This window comes from Harpegnathos saltator, unplaced genomic scaffold, assembly GCF_003227715.2.
Source record: "Harpegnathos saltator strain DR-91 unplaced genomic scaffold, Hsal_v8.6 scaffold182, whole genome shotgun sequence".
NCBI classification, from domain to species: Eukaryota; Metazoa; Arthropoda; class Insecta; order Hymenoptera; family Formicidae; genus Harpegnathos; species Harpegnathos saltator.
In genome coordinates this window covers 966,011-987,793 of record NW_020229964.1, presented here as the reverse complement: position 1 = coordinate 987,793, position 21,783 = coordinate 966,011, and the positions used below count along the sequence as shown (strand labels likewise).

The 21,783-nt window shown below is 32.2% G+C and overlaps 1 protein-coding gene across 1 annotated transcript; it reads right to left on the bottom strand.

The window, feature by feature from the left end:
* Positions 1–2,847: 2,847 nt before the first annotated feature.
* On the bottom strand, positions 2,848–12,744 carry LOC105184547 (serine protease snake). Its single transcript, XM_011143412.3, has 6 exons — positions 12,645–12,744; positions 12,061–12,215; positions 9,392–9,501; positions 5,401–5,654; positions 4,965–5,134; positions 2,848–3,342 (listed from the first exon to the last, which is right to left on the bottom strand). Exons 1-6 carry the CDS (start codon positions 12,718–12,720, stop codon positions 3,175–3,177), a joined length of 933 nt encoding a protein of 310 aa, XP_011141714.1. The 5' UTR covers positions 12,721–12,744; the 3' UTR covers positions 2,848–3,174.
* Positions 12,745–21,783: the final 9,039 nt, after the last annotated feature.

The window sequence follows — 21,783 nt, the reverse complement described above, 5'->3', positions numbered from 1 at the left end:
CATGTGTGCGTCTAAAAGACATTTAAAAAAAGATAGAACATCATTTGGATGTTCTTAAAACATCTTTTTGTAATTTTGTTGTTTAGCCGTGATCATACAACTAGGGGAAACATGGAAACGTAAACTTTTCACGTAAACTTTTCGTCATTAAACTTGTTAGCGGAAAAGTGAAAATCTAGTGATACGACGAATACGGAATATAATATTATTACTACTGCGTTGAAAATCTGTCGATCGTGCGCGCATTAATTTTCCTGTCTTCGCACAAATTGCATCATATTAGTATTTTTATTAATTTTTATTAATATTTATTATGGCTGCATGGTGACTATTTCAAGTTGCAAACGCAGAAGAAGAAAGAAGAAATTTAACCTATACAGCACAGACAATTGCAGCAATATTGCTGCAATGTTGCAACATTGCAGTGCAATATATTGCAGAGACATTGTAAAAACAATATTTTGCATTATTATATCTGCAATGTTGTAGCAACATTTTAAATTGCAGTTATTATTAAAAAATTATATGAGATATCGCTAAATAGAAGAGGTTTTTTTCGTTCCTCTCGCTTAGCTTTACGCCCCTATGGAGTTGGTATATTACAATTATGGGACACTTTGTATATTGCTCTAATTCTCATATTTAATCACCAATTATATTTAATCACTACGATTTGGTTTTACAATGATTTAGTTTCATATCCCTAACTTAGACGTCTTATTAATTCAAAAATAATTACCGCAAGTCTTTAAGACTTGTATTATTCCAAATAGCAAGATGACATCTTAATTGACGTTTTATTGAGTCAATAAAACTGCGTCTTTTTAAGATATCATTTTACTCTTTGAAATATTACAGAGCTTAGGTACTTTCTGTGATTATTCTTGTTTGATGTCAGAAATGAAAACAATGGTATATTAATCTTTTTTTCATGTACGTTAAAATAAAAGAGATTTCCATAAAACGACACTTATGATCGATTTTACAAATTTGTAAAAAGTTCCGAACACTTTTCTTTTGCTGTATGATCATCATTCACTGTAAATAATTAGTAAAATTTATACAAATGTTGATTTGAATATATGATCTCTCATGATTATTGTTACAGAATTTTAATGGAAAATTATTGATTGTCACAACAAGAGGAAAGTGTGTCCAGAACATTTTATAAATTTGTGAGATCGATCACAAATATTATCTTCTGGAATGTATCTATATAACTAAAACAATTTTTGGCATACGATCTTTCGCTTCTGCCGTCATTAAATAAAGACTCACAGAGTCTCCAGGAGATACTCTCAATACATATACAATGTATTTAACAGTATCTTTACCAAAATTAGTATATAGCTAGAATAGAATCAACATGAATATATGAAATTTTTTATCGTTAATATCTTAAAATTTCACGTGGTTGATTAAAAAAAGACATCAATTCCATTACTAACCACGATCTATTTTAGTTATATACGTTATATAGTCCCAGAAGTACCTGACCTGACGTATAGATAGCGGTTGTTGTTTGAAAAGAATGACTATGGTAGAAAGTACCAACCTTATAAAGCTTAAGTTTGAAGTTTGACGACGCTACGTTGTTTAGTATTTGTTTGGCAGCCATCAATAGTGAACGCTCTCAGTGAATTTGTAAACATGGAAAAAATTGGTCATCGTTATGTGATACAATACTTTCATTTGAAAAGCCTCAGTCCAACCAATATCAAAGCTGGGGGAGTCTGCTCCTTCGTTTACAGCAGTAAAATATTGGGTGGCAGAGTTTAAACGAGGCCGTACGAGCTGCCAAGATGAACATCGCAGTGGTCGACCAAATGAGATGACCACGCTAGAAATGGTGAAGAAAATCCACAAAATGGTATTGGATGATCGTCGACTGAAAGTGCGCGAGTTAGCAGACATGGTAGACATTTCAAAAAGTACTGTACATCGCATATTGACTGAAAATTTAGACATGAGAAAGCTATGCGCAAGATGGATGCCGCGATTACTCACAATGGAACAAAAACAGCATCATGATGATGTTTCAATCGAGTGTTTGGCGAAGTTTCACAACAATAAAACCGAGTTTTTGCGTCGATTCATGACCATGGATGAAACATGGGTCCATCACTTCACACCTGAGACGAAGGAACAGTCAAAACAATGGACTAAGATAGCTTGATGGCTATTTTGAGGAGCTCGACGATTCCCACTATAAATAGGGTATCGAAGCTATTGAACGCTGGGAAAAGTGTATTGAGCTAAAAGGAGACTATGTAGAGAAATAAAGATATTTTTTCCCAAATTTTTTATGTTTTCTTTGTTAGGTCAGGTACTTCTGGGACTACCCTCATATTAGCTTTGATATGGATGCTGTTAAACACTCTATATATCATATGTGTATATATATATATATATAAAACATTATTGCATACAAATTATATTACAAATGTTGCTGCAATGTTACACTGCAATGTTATTGCAATATTGTTGCAAGCGGATATTTTACCTTCGCTGCAAGATTGCAGCAACATTTGGCATCGTTTCTGCAATGTTGCAATCTTACAAAACAACGTTCCTGCAATGTTGCTGCAACGGTGATGTACTGTATGGGAAGGATATAAAGGATTTACGCGATATATCTAATCCTTTTGAAATATTGGAGAGTCAACTTATTCTTTTATATCGGTAAGTAAACTGCAGCAAATAATAAATTTAAATAAAACGTTACACATATTATTGTAAATAGTATTAAAAAATATATAAAAGTTTATAAAATATTAATGAATATGAATATTTGTGGACCACCACTAATTTTTCACTTTTCACTTTCACTTTTTACTCTAGGGGAAAAGTTACATGATCGATACCCTGGACCGGGCCTTAAATGCCCCCAACACTGGGGCATACCTCGACGCATACAGTTCACCGCGGAGCGTCTATAGGCCGTGATGAGTGTGACAAACGCCAAACTTTACGCGGTTATTATTAAAAAACTATGCGAAATATCGCTAATTGAAAGAGGACTTTTTTGTTTCTTTCGCTTAGCTCTACGTCCCTAATGCGTTGGTATGTTACAATTTGGGATACCCTGTATACATTTTACAATTATAATCGTAAAGATTGAAACCAGATATATGTGTGTTAATATAAATTTAATATCTTTCAAAGTTAGATGTTTTATGGCCAAACAATGTTCTCAATCCAATCAGTGTAAGAACTGACTTTAGTATACACCGCAGGCATAGATTTAAAAGCACAAAACTTGCCGAAGCTCGTCACACCCACAATGCTATACATGCAATAAGGTTCTACAAGAACTCTTTGTAAGGGACCACCGCTATCACCCTGCAAATAAAATAGTAGAGAATTAAAAATTATTTAAATTTTTTTCCTAATTCTGATACATAACATATACAGGGTGTCCGGTAATTAGCTGCCAACCCGAAGTGTGAAGGTAGATTGAATTAAGCTGAGAAGAAAAGAAAAATACAATTTTGCAAGAATCGTAATAATTATCGAGTTATTAATGACAGAAATCTGAGAAATGGGAGCGCGCCGACATAGATGATTAGAGAAGCGTTGCAGCCGCTCGGGCCACAGAGCCTAGTCGATCCAGAAACTGTTGCCAATGTGCGGCAAGAGGAAGGACGCCGCCAACAATTGCTAGATCAACTGGGCCGCATTATGGCCCGTGAGGCTGCGACATTCCTCCAACCATCATCTCGGCGCGCGCTCATTCGTCAAATTTCTATCATTAATAACTCTATAATATTCCTGCAAAATTGTACTTTATTTTTCTTTTCAGTTTAACTCAATCTACCTTCATACTTCGGATTGGCAGCTAATTACCGGACACTCTATATATTTGTTCTGCATAAAATATGTTACAATCTAAATATAAATGTGCGTTTCTATATGTTATTCATGTAAAAATGTCTGAAAAAAGTATTTTCTGAAAATTTGTTTTCTCTTAAATATTAAATTAAAAAATGTAAGACATTTCCTATGTTTTTTTAAAATAATTCAATTTTTAATGATAATAATAAATTATTTATTTATTTAGTAACAATTAATAATTAATTAATTTTTAATTTTTTAATACAATTTTTTATTTATGTGTATGCAGAGTTATTTTCTTGTCATTAATAAGAATATAAAATCTTATAAGAAACTGAACTTTTATTAAACTCTCCCCCTCTCTCCCCCTCTCCCCCCTCTCCCTTCCCCCTCTCTCTCTCTCTCTCTCTCTCTCTTATATATTATTTTCCTAATTTTTCATATATTTAAAATAATCGAAGATTTTCGTAACAATATTAAATTTTTTCAAAATTAGGGAAAGAACATTTATGAAAAGAAAAAATTTAAATTAATATTACGTCTCTTTTCTGTGTTATAATTTTTTATAAAATAATTCAAATATTTTATATTACAGTTAAATTTATAATATCAAGTTGATCAGAAAGTCTTTTCGTATTTTCGTGTGTTACTGGCAATACGTTACTACTATAAATAACTTATAATAGTAACATATTACTTTGAACATGTTTACTTCCCAACCCCGTCTATATATGTTACAGTCCATTATAACCATGTATTTATACAAATATACAAACATAGAAAGTTGGAAAAAATAAGATTTAGAAAAAAATAAAAGTAAAGCTCACACAGAAATACTTAACATGCCTAGAACGCAGTAACATTTTTAATTTTTTTTTTTAAATTCGTAATGTACACCATACAAAGAATATTAGAAGTGTTATAACATGTACATTTTCATATTCATATTTCTTTAACAGTGAAATAAAACCTTAACTTCAATGATTGATCTAATGTTATATGCGTTTCATATTTTAAATTATATTCTAAATCAGTTTAAGCATTTCAATGCATCTTAACGCGATTTAAAGAATAATTTAAGAATTTTAAGAATTTAAAGAATAATATATACAAAAACAAACTACACAGACCTGGCAGGTATCTTTGCCTCCTTCCATTATACCAGCGCAAAGTAGATTTGGTATGAGGCCTTGAGGTAATCGCCGAGAACCGAGGTCCTCGGTATAACTTTTTTTACAATCGTCTTCTGATATATAATCCAACTGAACTTTCATTAACTCGTTGCTGCCAACGTTAGATTCTACACAGCCAAATCCCGTTACAAATTATCATATATACAAGTTAAATTTTCGAAATAATAGGAATATAGAAATAAATGCGACACATAAAAGATTTCTAAGTATTGAGTGGGAAAGAAAGTTAATATCGTATTTTCTCAATAGATAACTTCAATGTGTGTTTTACTATGTACAGAAAGAAACTTTTCAATCTAGATATCGTCGTTGTAAAATATAAAGTACGATAAAGTCGTAAAATCAAAACACAAAACAATGAGAAGATACGAACCATAAGAAGTTTTTCCAAATCCAGAAGCGATGGCACTTTTTCCTTGAATTTGCGAGTTTGCTTCAAGACATGCTGGCCGCACTTTAGGGTTTAGTTCTAATGGTTGATCGAGTTTAAATAGTGCTATGTCATGATAGCTAACTGCATGCTTATAATTCGGATGCTTTATACTCTTCACAATTTTTCTTTCCTGCACAGCGTCGCCTGGAGACAACAAATCAATCAAGCCAACTCGTACTTTCGTCGCGGGTCCACTGAAATATATAATATCAATAACAATGTGATTTCTCATTTACCAAGAATTGTTAACAAAGTGATATATTAATGTGTGTATTAATGAAATATTAATGCAATAGTAATCGTAACAAAATAACCAGAAACCAACCTAGCAAATACAATTATACAAGATATAAGATGAAAAATGTACTAACGTATCAGTAGAACACATCAAACTGAATAATAGAATCGTTATTATTTTGAAAATAATCATTTGATCACCATTTTAAGTTATTAACGAAATATATAGCTATTGAGAAGAAATATTGATAAATCAATGTGCACGATGTAGCGTATAAATATCGATACTACCTTTTATGCGAACTTAGGAGACCTAACATTAATAACAAAAATCTTCATATATGCATTCGATTACGTTCGGTTTGTATCCGTTTGTAACATTTTCCACTTCATTCTTACCTCAAACAGATGAAAGTTACGAAAGTTACGAGAGAGTTATGAGAGATTAAAAAATCATTAGCCCTCCATTTTGAGAAACAGTAATTTTTCATATGCCATTCAATCAAGCATATACCGCTTTTCATTTTGTTTTTATCATTTTTTTAACAAGGATTTTGTTGTTATGAATGTTGATGTTAGGTGAATATTTCGAACATTTGAATATATCCAGTTATATATTTTCCACGGGTCTTAGGATTGTTATTTTTACTTCTTCAACTTTTAACTTTATTAAGATATGTAGAATTTATTATTATCCCTAATATCTTTGATATTACTATTCAAATCAACAGCGTTGATATCATGATAGATACGGTAGAAATATCAATGGATTACATTAATCTGTTCATGCCGAGCCACATCGCTGTCGATTATTGTATTTCGTCGTACAATCATATGTGTTTACTTCGCAGACCTCCTTCGCAGTACTCGATATGATACGCATAATCATTAATGAAAGTTATAAAAATATGTATAATGTTATCACATGCATCGATGAGCTCATCGCATCAGGAGCTCAACGTCAGCACCTACGTCTGACGGGGAGTTGTGCCTTCCCTGCCTACTTCCTATACCCGATCCGTAATAAACAAACTACTTATCTTTATAATTTGTGGGCAACGGGGCAAAATTTTTACCCATCATTGAGCCTCTAGCCCAGCTAAAACGGTCGGAAGTTTGCACTTCCTCAATGAGAGAAGGCGGTGGAAAGAAATTTTTGTTTCGTGCGCCCGTTTGCGCGCATAACGTGATTCGCGGTTATTATCATTTATCTTGTAAGGCAATCTTGTAAGGATATCTTGTAATCTTGATAGGAAATCTTGTACAGCCACGAATACTCGCGAAATAGAATTGCGAACAAGATATTGGGAAGATGTCTCCTACGGCTTCCTTACGGCATCCATATTCCATAATTCATAATCCATAATCCATAATCGACTCATTGGTAATGACGTATGTATGGCGGAAAAAGATATACCAAAACGGATAATGATCATATAATGATCATATAAGCACTATAAAACTCTGCCAATTTTCAACGGATTTGCATCAAACTTGGTACATCCATGTTTTTTGGGTTGTTGATTATGAATCCGAAATCAAATTTAAGAAATCTATAATGGCGAATCCAATGTGGCAGTTTCAAGTAGCTAATTTTGATATTCTATTATGGAGAAGATCATATTCGATATGTTCATGTTTTGTTGGTCATTAATGATAAGTTCACCAGAATCGAAATTATAAAATTCAAAATGGCGGATCCAATATGGTGACTTGAAGTGGCTAACTTTGATATTCTTTTAGCTGATCGTTGATGATGCAAATCCAAAGTTAAAATTACAAAATCTAAAGTGGCAGATCTAATATAGCAGTTTCTAATGATTAACGGTACTATTAGGTGTACAACTTTGCTTCCGCCGTTTTCCTATAGATGGCTTTAGCGGTAAATAGTGGTCGAAATAAATAGATCATAGACGTCATGTAATAAACTTGGGCATCTGTTAATATAACCCCATAGAAACATTAGTCGATTTGTGTCTACATCATAAAGTTATTCTCGATTGAAAATGTCAGTTTACGAGCCAAATTCTCGTCATTTGCGGGAGGTTTTAATTTTCTGCTTCAATATGAAGAAATCTGCGGCTGAGGCTCATCGAATGCTCTCAAATACTTATGTTGAAGCCGCTGTTAGTGATAGAACGTGTCGTGAATGGTTTCAACGCTTAAAGAACGGTGATTTTCACGTCGAAGACCGGCATAGCGGTGGAAGAGAGAAGGTTTTCGAATGCAGAATTGGAGGCATTACTTAATGAAGACTCGTGTCAAAGTCAAGAAGAATTGGGAATGACTCAACAAGCAATTTCAAAACGCCTCAAAGACATGGGAATGATTCAGAAGCAAGGAAATTGGGTGCCGTATGAAGTTGAAACTGAGAGATGTTGAACGGCGTTTGTTTGCTTGTGAACAGTTGCTTGAGAGGCAAAGACGGAAGAGATTTCTGCATCGCATTGTGACTGGGGACGAAAAATGAGTTCATTACGATAATCCCAAGCGCAGAAAATCATGGGCATATCCACGTCGACCAAATCGAATATTCACGGCTCCAAGGTCATGCTCTGTATTTGGTAGGACCAGCTCGGCGTAGTGTATTATGAGCTGTTAAAACCTGACTGAAACAATCACAGGCGATCATTATCGAACGCAATTAATGCATTTGAGCCGAGCATTGAAAGACAAACGGCCGCAATACAACGAGAGACACGATAAAGTGATTTTGCAGCATGACAATGCTCGACCCCATGTTGCGAAAGTGGTCAAGATATACTTGGAAACGTTGAAATGGGAAGTCCTACCCCACCCGCCGTATTCTCCCTCTGACGTTGCTCCCTCTGACTATCACTTGTTTCGGTCAATGGCACACGGCCTGGTTGACCAGTACTTCCGGTCTTATGAAAAAGACCAGAAAAGAAGAAGTAAGAAATTTTATCGATTCGTGGATCGCTTCAAAAGATGACCAGTTTTTTCAACGCGGGATTTGTACGCTGCTAAAGATGGGAGAAAGTAGTGGCCAGCGATGAATAATACTTTGAATCATAAATGTATAACCAGTTTTTTACAATAAAGCCTCGAATTTCGGAAAAAAACGGCGGAAGCAAAGTTGTACACCTAATATATTATAAATATTTTTACCTTCATTATTAGCGAGAGAAATATGTTGAAGAAAATTACTTCTTTGTCAAATGGTACGCTCTTATCAAACAAACTGTACTTGGTCGATTAGATGAAGATTTTTATATGCCAAATTATCAAATGATTTTTATTGAAAAAGTAGACATGAATTTTTGCGTTACCCAATAAGAGCTGTTGGTCCCATGGAGACCAAAAGGTCTCCCAATTTTGCGATCGTGAGATAGTTATTTATGTATTTTTCATAGATACCAGCAGTCGAGCCTAATGTCTAACTTTTGTCTTTTGTTCTGCGGAAGTTTAAAAATTCGCGGAATTTGTCTATGCTTCTTTAGCAAGAGTGATCAGTTATAACTATTATATTCTATATTTATTGAGGTATATGTACTAAAATATATTTTATAAATATCTTATTAATGTTACTAATGTTTTATATCTTAAATCGAAACATAAAACGTTTTAGAGATATTATATAGACGTCTTTTCGACAATCTTGTGAGACACTTTCGGAAATTTTAAATGTCTTGTAGATGTCTTTAAGATGTTATAATGTTATTTGGGTTATTACTTGCTTGGAGATTCCACGCAATGCGCTGCTGTCAGAATAAAATGTTCGGAAATAATACTTCCTCCGCATTGCCAGCTAATGTCTTTGTCCTCACCGTAACCGATCGCTGCCTATAACGTAATTGCAACATTGTCGATTATTATAAAAGCAATTTACCGAAATGTGAATGTATCATATATAGCTCACAAAGGGTAGGACATATCTTGTCATCATAGATTTCGTTCAAATTGGAATATATTGTATTGCTAACCCTTCATTAACTCATATGCAAGTGAGATAATATATCAAGCATTCGTAAAAAAATTACATGCAAAGAATGACCCAAAAACAGGTTTTACGGCTCATTTTATGGTCCTTGAAACTCCAGTCGAATTATATGCCAAACGATGCTATATAACGAAACATTAATTTCAAAAAAATTGTAAATTCAGCATAGAGATAATTTTGGAAATATGAGAAACTAAAGTGTGTGTGCGTGTGCGTGTGCGTGTGCGTGTGCGGTGCGTGTACGTGTGTGTGTGTGCGTGTGCATGCACGTGTGTGTGCGTGCGTACGTGCGTGTGTGTGTACGTGCGTACGTGCGTGTGTGCGCGCGCGCGCGTGTGTGTGTGTGTGTAGCTAGATTCCTAATATTCAAGCACAAGAAAAAAAATTAGTTAAAAAAAAGAAAGTTAGTTAAAAAAAAGTTAAAACTTTTTTGATAAGATTTTGGTAAGATTTTGATAAGGATAAGATTTTGACTAAAATTAATTAAAATATCCAAATAGTACAGATCTTCAAAGGACGTTCTAAAAACGTTCTGAGGATATCCTTATGTCTTAAAGTATAATATCGTAATATAGGACGTCGCTCTCTTAATACATGCAATTAGGCTTGTCAAATTTTTGAGTCGCGATGTTAAATTTTTCCTTAATTTCTCATCTAAATATATTTCCATAATAGAAAAATACTCAAATTATTGAGTGTTTATACTCAATTGTTCAAATTTATTCTCAAATACAGATATATACACTTAAATTTTAATATACACGGTGTTGTTCAAAAATTCCTGGATTGAACTTTTATCGTTCTCTTACCAACCATCTACCAGATTGCAATTGAATTACATAGTTAAAACAGTTTCTCACAAGAATGCAAATTGGCGTTCGTGTAGTTACAGTTTTTGTTAAGACAAAATGTCTCGCACTAACTGTGCTGTTACTCTGTGTCAATGTTGTGAGATGGATGTTAAGGAGAAACAACGTGTGGCGATTAAATTTTGCTATAAATTTTGCTAAATCGATTTTTCGGCTACAAAGTCTGTGGAACTGATTCAGAAAACTTACGGCTCACAGTGACGCGCCATTAAGTCAAACAATAATTTTTGAATGGCACAAACAGTTTCAAGAAGTCAGCATAGAGAGTCAATGAAAGACGATGAACACAATGGTCGGCCCACAAAAAATCAAACCGATAACAACTGCCGTCGATCAAAGAAGATCGAAAAATGACGTCTCGGTTAATAGCAAATACACTCGCCATCCTGAAAATTATGATTTTACGGATTTTTTTCCTGCACGATAACACCCGGAGCATTTGATAACATTTGACAACAATTCGACAGTTTCTGACTTAAAACTAAGTGTCAACATTGAACCATTCTCCATACCCGTCAGATTTGTCTCTTCCCGACTATTTCCTGCTCCCGAAAATAAAGTTACAGCTGAAAAATGCAAGATTCGATACAACCGAAGAGATTCAAAAAAACGTGACCAACCAACCAAACAAGATTCCCAAAGACTTTTCCAAAAGACTTTTCTAATGCCATGAAGAAGTTACAAATACATGCTAACCTGTGCATTACATCTAATAAATTCTATTTTGAATAAATAAACAGAAAAAATTACCCGCCATCCTTTTTTACTCTTTATTGCCAGGAACTTTTGGACACTTTATGGACATCACACTTATAACAGGGTGGGGGTTATACGTTTACAACCCGAAGTGTGAAGGTAGATTGGATTAAGACAAACATAAAAGTCCCATACCGTTTTGCGAGATTCGCAATAATTATCGAGTTATTAATGACAGAAATCTGAGGAGTGGGAGCGCGCTGGCGTAAATGATTGGAGAAGTGTTGCAGCTGCTTAGGCCGCAGCGCGGCCCAGTCGATTCAGAAACTGTTGCCGGTACGCGGCGGAGGGAAAGACAATGCGCTGCTATTCGTTGTTTTATCTCGCCGGACCTACGTCTTGCCGCACGCCGCCAACAGTAGCTAGGTCGAGTGGGCCGCGCTGTGACCTGAGTAGCTGCAACGCTTCTCCAATCATCTATGTCGGCGCGTTCCCATTCCTCAGATTTCTATCATTAATAACTCGATAATTATTGCGAATCTCGCAAAACGGTATGGGACTTTTATGTTTGTCTTAACCTAATCTACCTTCACACTTCAAGTTGTAAACTTATAACCTTCCACCCTGTATATCCACATTTGAGAGTAAATTCGAACAAAATCAAGTGTAAACACTTAATATTTGAGTATTTTTTTCATTAAGGTTCAGTGTACACTTGTTATTAAAATTTTTTATTTAAATAAAAGAACAACAAATTTGATAATTTTAATCCATTTTCTTTCGGTTTTTAAAATAGTTCATCGTTCATATTGTTCTTTGTACGTTGTTTATTCTTACCATATGTGGAAATTCTGCAAACTTTGCTTTGACTCCGCCAATGATGAGAGGCGTTTCGATAATTGCGCAATGGGAAACTCTGTTCGAGCCAACATCGAAGCGTAAAACTGGTGAATGCTCAGTTTGGTAAACCAGATCAGCATATTCTTTACATTCTGTAAAAAAATGTAAGAATATGAGAATCGTACATATTAAAATTATAATACAAAATAGATGAAAATAGACATGAATAGTAGAATACACCATGAAATTACAATATGAGAGAAACCAATTAGAAATATATTGAAATTAGTTTATACATACAATTCCATATTTACAAAATGTATAGCTTGCTAATTTATCGTCATTTATCACTATCGTTTAGTTATGTATTTTATAAAATACATGGTCAATAGAAGTCATTTCTATGGTTATTTGTACATCTTACCGTGATTGCCATAATGGTAATTGAATGTTATATAACGAACGAAACTTTTTAGAAAATTCTTGCCATTTTTTAGTTAGTACTTTCTCATAGAAGTTAACAGTTTCCGTATGTTTGAACGAAAATTTATAAAAAAAATTAAGAATATACTTTTACTAACTTTCTTCGCTTTTTCGCGCTGCGAAATTTCTAAATAAGATACTAACAAATAATACGATTACAAATTTTTTATACATGTCACAAAGCAGATAGATGACGTATTGACACCTTGTCCGAATATAAGTCTTTAATATCGAGTGCTCGTCTTATATATGAAGAATAATGGGCACGATAACCGATACTCATTAACGATCAGCGAGTTAAAGTATCATTAATACGATAGTGCCGTATTTGCTACCAGTGATGTATCTGTAAGATTAACTTCGAGGTATATTTCTTAAGGAAGAGCAGTACTCTAAAGTTTCTAAAGTTTTCACAAAATTGGTATTTAGTTTTTCACATAATCATAGAACCATCTTTCCTGCGCATTTTAAATATTTACTCTCCTATATTTACTCTTTATTAAATATTTATATTTCATCGCATTAAAACATTTTGAAAATCGTCTAAAAAGCTGTTGAAATACGAAGAGATTACATAGAGCTATGCTACATCTGAATTCTAGACAGATATTTTTCGTGAAAGTAGATTTTGTGACAGTTGATGTAAATCATAATTATAGAATTTTAACTCTTTACACTGGAAACATTAGTCAAGATATAAAGTGTAAAACGTATGACTAAATATTTAACATTTAACACTTTATATTTTATAATTTCTATGCAATTCGAAGAAATTATTACTCATATATTATTTTTTTCTATTCAATGACGGTAATTTTATGATGTAATGACAACTCATCATTTAAAAGTTTATTAAAAATGTTCGATATAATGTATGATAGACGTCATAGTACCAAACTTAATTGAATACGTTAACAGTGCTAAATATATGCGTTTAATAAGGAAATTTCGAAATCAAAATTTTTATTTTAATAAAACTTGGCGTAAACATAAATTACATTATTCAGTTGATTCCAATAAACGGTTTGAAAAGGCAAAATCATTCTTTAAAAACTTTTTGCCAAAAAACTTGTCAAAAATATGACATTATATTTTTGGAGTTTTTTTAAGTTTTCGAAAATTTATTTAAACGCGAAATATTTTCACGTGGTTTTATAATGTTAACATTAAAATATTCTAAACGTCATATAACATGAGACAACGATATAATCATAACCTCTACAAACAATAGTGAACATGATAGCTGATGTTAAATTATATATTTGATGTTGCACTTAGAATTCCAACAAGGAAAAAACGCTACTAAAGCATGTAAATCAATTTGTTATATTCTTAGTGAAGATCTAACCTAGTAAGGAAACTTCTCATCTCATAATATATATAGGTATTGTTTTAGACATTTTAAAAACGATATCTTTTCGATATCAATGATCGACTGTGCTCTAGGGATAAAAGAATTGGAAGTCGAATGTATGTATCCGAATATGATATCAAAATTCCAAAATTAGGGTACAGAGTTTTATAAAAATATGTTGATTTTTCGAAATTGATATCAGCCACGTTGGATTCGCCATTTTTAATTTTGATGTATTCGGATTCAGCAATCTAAAAAGCCTTAGGATAGCGAGTTTTATAAAAATATGTTGATTTTTTAAAATTAATACCCGCCATATTGGATCTGCCATTTTGAATTTTGGAAAATTAATCCTAGATTTGTACTCACCTGCTCCGAAAATCTATAGGCTGGATGAACTCTACATCTTGCCTTCGTTGGCTGGATAAACTTTCAATCTTGCCTTTATTGGCTAGATGAACTCTCGGTATCCTAATTTTGGAATTTTGATATCATATTCGGATTCAACGATTTAAAAAAACCTTGGAATACCGAGTTTTATGAAAATATGTTGGTTTTTTGAAATTGGTGTCCGCCATAGTAAATCCGCCATTTTGAATTTAAAAATTTTAATATTCGGATTTAGCGACCCAAAAAACCTTAGAATACTGAGTTTTATGACCATCAGAGTTAATTTTATGTCAACGCATTTTTGTCCCACAAGTACAATTTGTCTCCGACAGTCAAGAGGTTAAAAAGCGTTTTGAGGAAAAATAAAAAACGAATTTTCAATATTTATCAATGCTTTATAAGAGAGCAAAGTTTCATTCCGATTGATGAGTGACAGTTGAGTAGTGTTACTTATAAATAGTAGAACATCAGAACACTACTTGTGTCAATGGATAGGTTGGGTGTGAAAAGGTTCATGCTTGACCATCGAGGTCACCAGACTTTACTACATTAGATTATTTCTAGTGGAGCCGTATGAATAGCTTGATTTACGAGTAGTGGACATCAGACTTGCATTGATATAACGTATTAATGACGTATGTCGGCAGATAAGGAACAATCGCAAAGTTCTTTATGCGGTTACTCTATCCATTTTAGATTGCCGTATGTCGATATATCATATAACTGAGGAACATCAATTTATGTGGTTTATATTTTTATTTAATAAGTTTTTGTTTTTATAATGTTTAATTCATTATTGGTTTATTGTTGCATTTTTTATCTTTAACAATAATAAGATATTAAATAAAATATTACAAAAATTGTAAATTATTTCTCGGCTCTGAATACCAGTATCTAAATAACTTAATCAAGTTGGAAAAAAAATTATGTGATTTCTCATGAATAGATGGCTTTACTTGTCATTAAATACAACTAACTTCATTTCAAATCCTATAACTTTTCGTTTAACCTTTCGTTTAAACTTATCGTTTAACAGCTGATATTTCCAGCTTTTTTTTTTTTTTTAATACGTTATTCGATAAAGAATTGTTTGTTTGACATTGAGTTAAAATAGAAAATTAAAACAAACATTTCCGTCATATTTTATTGTTTTACTTCCAAACAGGAAAGAATACTGTGTAAGCCGTTATGTGCTGTATATGATGAATCCTTAATAGAACGTCAGTGTCAGCGTTAGTTTCGTTTTCGTTCAGGAGATTTGTTGTATCGTATGATGTGTGCGCATTTTGGTTTAAGCGGTTTAAAAGCGGTAATTTCAGTCTAATCGACAAATAACGCCCTGGAAGCCCTCCGAAGTGCGATAATGATGATTTGGAACAACTGCTCGCTGAGAATTCGGCACAAACACAAAAAGAGCTTGCAGAACAGTTGGGTGTAACGCAGCAAATGATTTTCAAACGCCTACATGAGATGAGAAAGATCCAGAAAGAAGGAAAATGGGTTCCACATGAACTCACTGAAACCAACAAAAATCAATGAATGGCAGCGTGTCTTTCTCTTCTCAATAAGCAGCGTCGAAAGTCTTTCTTGTGGAAAATCGTTACGGGCGATGAGAAATGGATACTCTATGACAATCCGAAACGCAGAAAGTCATGGGTAAATCCCGGCGAATCATCAAAATTGGTCGCAAAACCCAATCGCTTCGGAAAGAAGGTTTTCTCTGCATTTGGTGGGATATCAAGGGCGTGCTTTATTATGAGTTGTTGGAACCGGGTGAAACAGTTACTGCGGACTGCTACCAACGTCAATTAATCTGCTTGAGTCAAGAATTGGAACGAAAATGCCCGTATACTGGCAAAGGAGAACGTCCAGTGAAATTGTTGCATGACAACGCCAGGCCACACATTGCTTCCAATACAAAAGACACCATAATGAGTCTTGGCTGGGACGTCTTGCAGCACCCGACGTATTCACCAGACATTGCTCCATCCGATTATCACTTGTTCCAGTCGATGCAACACGTCTTGTTCGATATGCATTTCCAATCAGTGGATGAAGTCCGAAAATGGCTTGACGACTTTATCGTGTCCAAAGACATAACATTTTTCCGAGATGGAATTCATCAGCTGCCTGAAAGATGGCTTAAAGTTATAGGAAGCAACGGCGAATACTTTGATTGAATAATTTAATTTACTTTCTTTTAAAATAAACCTTGAATGTAGCTGAAAAAATTGGATTATTCATTTGTACACCTAATAGAAGTCTACTTATGGAAATATTAAGTCACATGGATCTATGGAAATTATATGGATGTCTAATGGATTATGTTTATGTTACGTTTCGTATGGGACGGTATTTTACATAAGTCGCATCTCTTATTCATAAGCGCAAGTATTACCCGGCAGTTGCGCGGTGATGATTTACCGTTTCGCGCTGTTTAATTCAGTGTCAGCATTTATATCTGCCTTTAAATTTAATGCATATCATTTATTGAAGCGGACCAATGGCTTTTCGTACTATTTAATTCAGTGTCAGCGCTCACCGACGACATTCATAGTGACATATATAAAAACAAACGTTTATTTAAAAATGGATTTATAAATGTAACTTCCATATAACTATTTCAATGTAGTTAATTTACAATTGATAATAAGTATTTCTTGATATTCATTTATACATACATGTATATACGTATATATTTAATAAGGAGAGAGAGACGTCGTTTATTTGTCGATTAATCAAATTGAAATTTGTCGATTTAAAAATAGGCATTACACAATCTTATTGCACAATCGAAAGTTCAAATAAGAACAAGAGAAAAAAAGTCGACAGCTACTGACGACGGGTTGAACGACCTAATCGTAACGCAGCGGGTTCTAATGTGAGAACGATGTAAGTACTTAACCCCAGCTGTTTTTCTTACGATTTTTATACGGCTCTTATCGTCTCAGTCCGCTGTACTTCGCTTCCTGTGTGTGGCACTGATTTAATCAACACTAATCCCTTGTTCGGTCTTGCTGCTTTCGACCTTTTTTTGCATAACCTAAGTTCTTGGTTATTATATGTAAATAACTGATAAATCATACGCACGAAGAACCGTCTATATAAAATAATGTGCTTACATTTCTTCATCTTGAAAATCATCATCGACGGATCATTATTGGTGAAAGAAAGCGAAATAATACGTATATTACTCACTTACACTATAGTGTCAAATGTCTCATTAACTTATGATTTATAACCGTTCGTAATATTCAGTTTCAAAGAAGTACTTTCTCAAATATATGGAATATTGTATATTTCTATTTGTATATTATGGATCAAAATGAATTTAATAAGAAGCGGTTGTGAGAAGCAACCACACACACCTACATACATGCACGCGCCGACACATAGGTACCTATACACGTACACATGCAGGACGCACGCGCGCACACACACATATGCACACACATAAAGAGAAGAAGGGAGTGGGGAGAGGGAGAAAGAGAGAGAGCAACAAATAAGTTTAAAAATATTACACTTAATTTTTAATTTTTTACATAGATCTTGAAAGTCTTTAAGTTAATATGTATTAGAGTATAAATATATATGTATGTGGAAAAATTTTATTTTGCGTTTTTAATTTTTTTATTAACAATTATTTTCTCGTTAATATCGCTGGTTATTTTATATTATCCGTACAATGACATTATAATACGATGTCGATACGTAATAAACTCGAAAAATTAGGCTTTAGTAAATTATCTTATTTGATTTTAATAAAATTTCGCAGATATATAATATTTATTAAATATAATCGAATGCTATATATATGGATACGAATAAATTAAAACATATATACAAAGTGTCCCATTTCAAAAAACACCTCGATAATTCTTCAACGAAGCGTTTTCAACAAAAATATTTCGGACAAAAGTTATATAATTTTAAGGGGGACATAAAATAACTATACTATTTTGTTTACAAATGGCACCACCTTCGAGATATTCACTGATCATTACTTTTCTTAAATGGAAACCCCAATTTTTTATTACACCGTCTTTTTCTATCAATTAATTTAAACAATTTTTGTCTAAAACATTTTTTTATTTGCCTAATATTTTTCGAGATATTTAAGGAAAACTTGATAAGACTTTTTCAATATTTAACTCACGATATCTCACTAATAACTCACTGTTTGTCGGAAGAAAAAGTGATACTAGACTTTTTGCTCTACTTGGTCTCAAGAATATATTGTTACAATAGCGCGCTGACTTTTATTAATTCGATGATTTTGAAATTTCCAAAAGTCAGTAAGTTAACAAAAGTCAGGGCGCTATTACAACAATATATTCTTGAGACTAAATAAAGCAAGAAAGTCTAGTATCACTTTTTCTTCCGACCAATAGTTAGCGAGATATCATAAGTTAAATATTGAAAAAGTTATCAAGTTTTCCTCAAATATCTCAAAAAATATTAAACAAATAAAAGAATGTTTTAGACAAAAGTTGTTCAAATTAACTAGTAGAAAAAAACAGTGTAATAAAAAATAAGAGTTCCCATTTAAAAAACGTAAATAAGTTGATCTTCAAATGACCTTGAAAATAGAGAGAAAATAGAGAGAAAATAGAGAGGTTAAGGTCAAAGTCAAGGTCATCATAAAGTAGCGCACTTAAATCCCTACAATTTTTATTCAGATCATTTTCCTTGAAACTTCAATACTGAAAAGTTATTAGGGCGGTCCGTTACTTTTTTGGGACAACCTGTATATATATTAATTTTTTATATATTATATTTTTTTTGTTTTTTGTACATTCGCATTTATGGCGTATACGAGCTGATTCTTAAAAAGTAGTTGATTTAATTATTAGCGATATTTGAAGATATATGTAACAATAGTTCGCTCCGACATATTCAAGACAAAAAAGACATTATAAAATAAAAATAATTATAGTGAAGATAATCATTTTACAAGTAAGGGAATTAATTGCGAAAAGTTTTTAGTATAATGATCTATCCACTAAATTTGCAATAATTATGTGCTTTTCATACATGCGCTTGAATGAAAGTTTCACGCTTTTGTCTAATAACTTGGCCTTAGCAGTTTGTCGCTAGGTGTAAAAAAAATTAAAAAATTAAATTCAATTAGGATAGATTAGATTAAATTAGATCAAGTTATTATTAAGGACTAGCGAATAACAACAATGAAAGAAAATAAAAAATATATTAAATTAAGTTTGATTAGATTAATTTTTATTTGTTTTTATTATTTAGATGATAATTTCAGAAAATGTACATATAAGAAAATAAGTCTAAAAAATTTTTTTGTTATAATATGTTGACACAATATATTATATAGAATGTAACATCAACATATATAGGTCAGTATAATGGGTTTCCTGTCCCTGTTCGGACAATAATAGGAGGAATAGAAGTTGCTTAGTGAAAAGTCACTCGTTGATTTTATTGACAATGATATTTGTAGCACTCTCAGTTATGACGAGTGCAACTAACTTTGCACCGTGTTTATTATGACAATTATTGGCCAACGACATATACAGGGTGTCCCATTTTAACTTTCGTATTAAAAAATCTCGGAAACTATGAAAGATATTAAAAAAAGCTGAAATACGTATTCCATGATTTCGAAGGGGAAAGAGAATGGCATTATCAATTTTTTATTTGGAGACCATTTTTAAGGTCAATTGAAGGTCAACTTAATTTTTAAAAATTTTTTAAATTTATTAATTTTTAGAAAGCCAAATTTTTTATTATATCTTCTTTTTCTAACAATTAATTTTAACGACTTTTGTCTGAAATATTTTTTTATTTGCCTAATATTTTTTGAAATATTTAAGGAAAACTTGGCAACTTTTTTACCACTTAACTTACAATATCTTGCTAACTATTCGTCGAAAGAAAAAATAGTATTAGACTTTTTTACTTTATTTACTATCAAAAATATAATACTATAGTAGTGGCCTAACTTTTGTTAACTTATCGACATTTGGAAATTTCAAATTATTAAATTAACAAAAGTTAGGGCACTATTATAGTATTATATACTTGATAATAAATAAAGTAAAAAAGTCTAATACTATTTTTTCTTTCGACGAATAGTTAACGAGATATCGTAAATTAAATGTTGAAAAAGTTACCAAGTTTTCCTTAAATATTTCAAAAAATATTAGGCAAATAAAAAAATATTTCAGACAAAAGTTGTTAAAATTAATTGGTAGAAAAAGAAGATATAATAAAAAATTGGGCTTTCTATTTTAAAAAATTAAGTTGACCTTCAACTGACCTTGAAAATGCCCTCCAAATAAGAAACTAATAATGCCATTCTCTTTCCCCTACAAAATCATGGAACACGTGTTTTAACTTTTTTTAATATCTTTCATTGTTTTCGAGATTTTTTAATGCGAAAGATAAAATGGGACACCTGTATATCTAGATCAAGCATTCTTTCTAAAAAGTGAAGCCGAAAGTTGTCAGTTTAAGATAGGAAGAGAAAATTGTTTTGCGTCTACTTCTTTTTCACTCTAGCTTACATCAACTGTTAAGAGTCACTATATTTGTACCACAGTTATCAAATTAAGTATATATTTATAGACTATAGAAATATGTAAAAGGAAAATATAAAATATATGAAAGAAATATAAAAAATATGTAAAGTAAATATAAAAATAGAGATAAAAGGTTTTATTATCCTTAGCTTGTTATATTACAATACATTCGCTCTATGTTTCTATACCTGTAAAATTAAATTTTGTCCGACTTACGTCTCAAATGTACGCCATAAACAAAACACCATATTGTTTTATATCTTGTATAATTTTTCTTCTTTTACTGTTTATAGCAAAGTTAAGTTATTAAGTATGGGTTTTACTTTATATGAATAAGCCAAGAGTAAGAAAATAGTAGACGCAAACCAACGTTCTCTCTTACTTATAAACTGTCAATTTCTGGTTTCATTCGCTGCTATAGTAAAAGTATACGAATGCTTGGTTTAAGTGTATATGTCATTGTTATCTATTTATGACAGAAGTCGAACTAAAAAAAATGTTTAAAAAAGTGAACTGAGAAATAAACATTACGGATTTATGCAAAATAAATAAGAGTAATAGTTAAGGAGATGAATAATATAACATATTGTTTCATATAATTTCTTAATTTTTTTCTTGCTTAGAAAAATTCGATAAGAATTGAAGATTAGAGAGAACGGTATAGAAATATTTAGAAATATTTCTTATGCTATATATGCTACGTATATTCCATTCATGTTTCTACAAAATATTGCTCTGCAAAGGTACGAATCGATCAGAAACGGAATATAAATATTGATTGCAACTTAATCGATAACAACTATCAAGTGACATATTTTCGGTTATCATAATCTCGTATCTTGATGCCTCTTTTATCAAAAATAAGACTTGATAGTTGTCATCGATCAAAAGTGATCTTTTATAAAAACATGGATGAAACATAATATATAAGATTTCTAAATATTT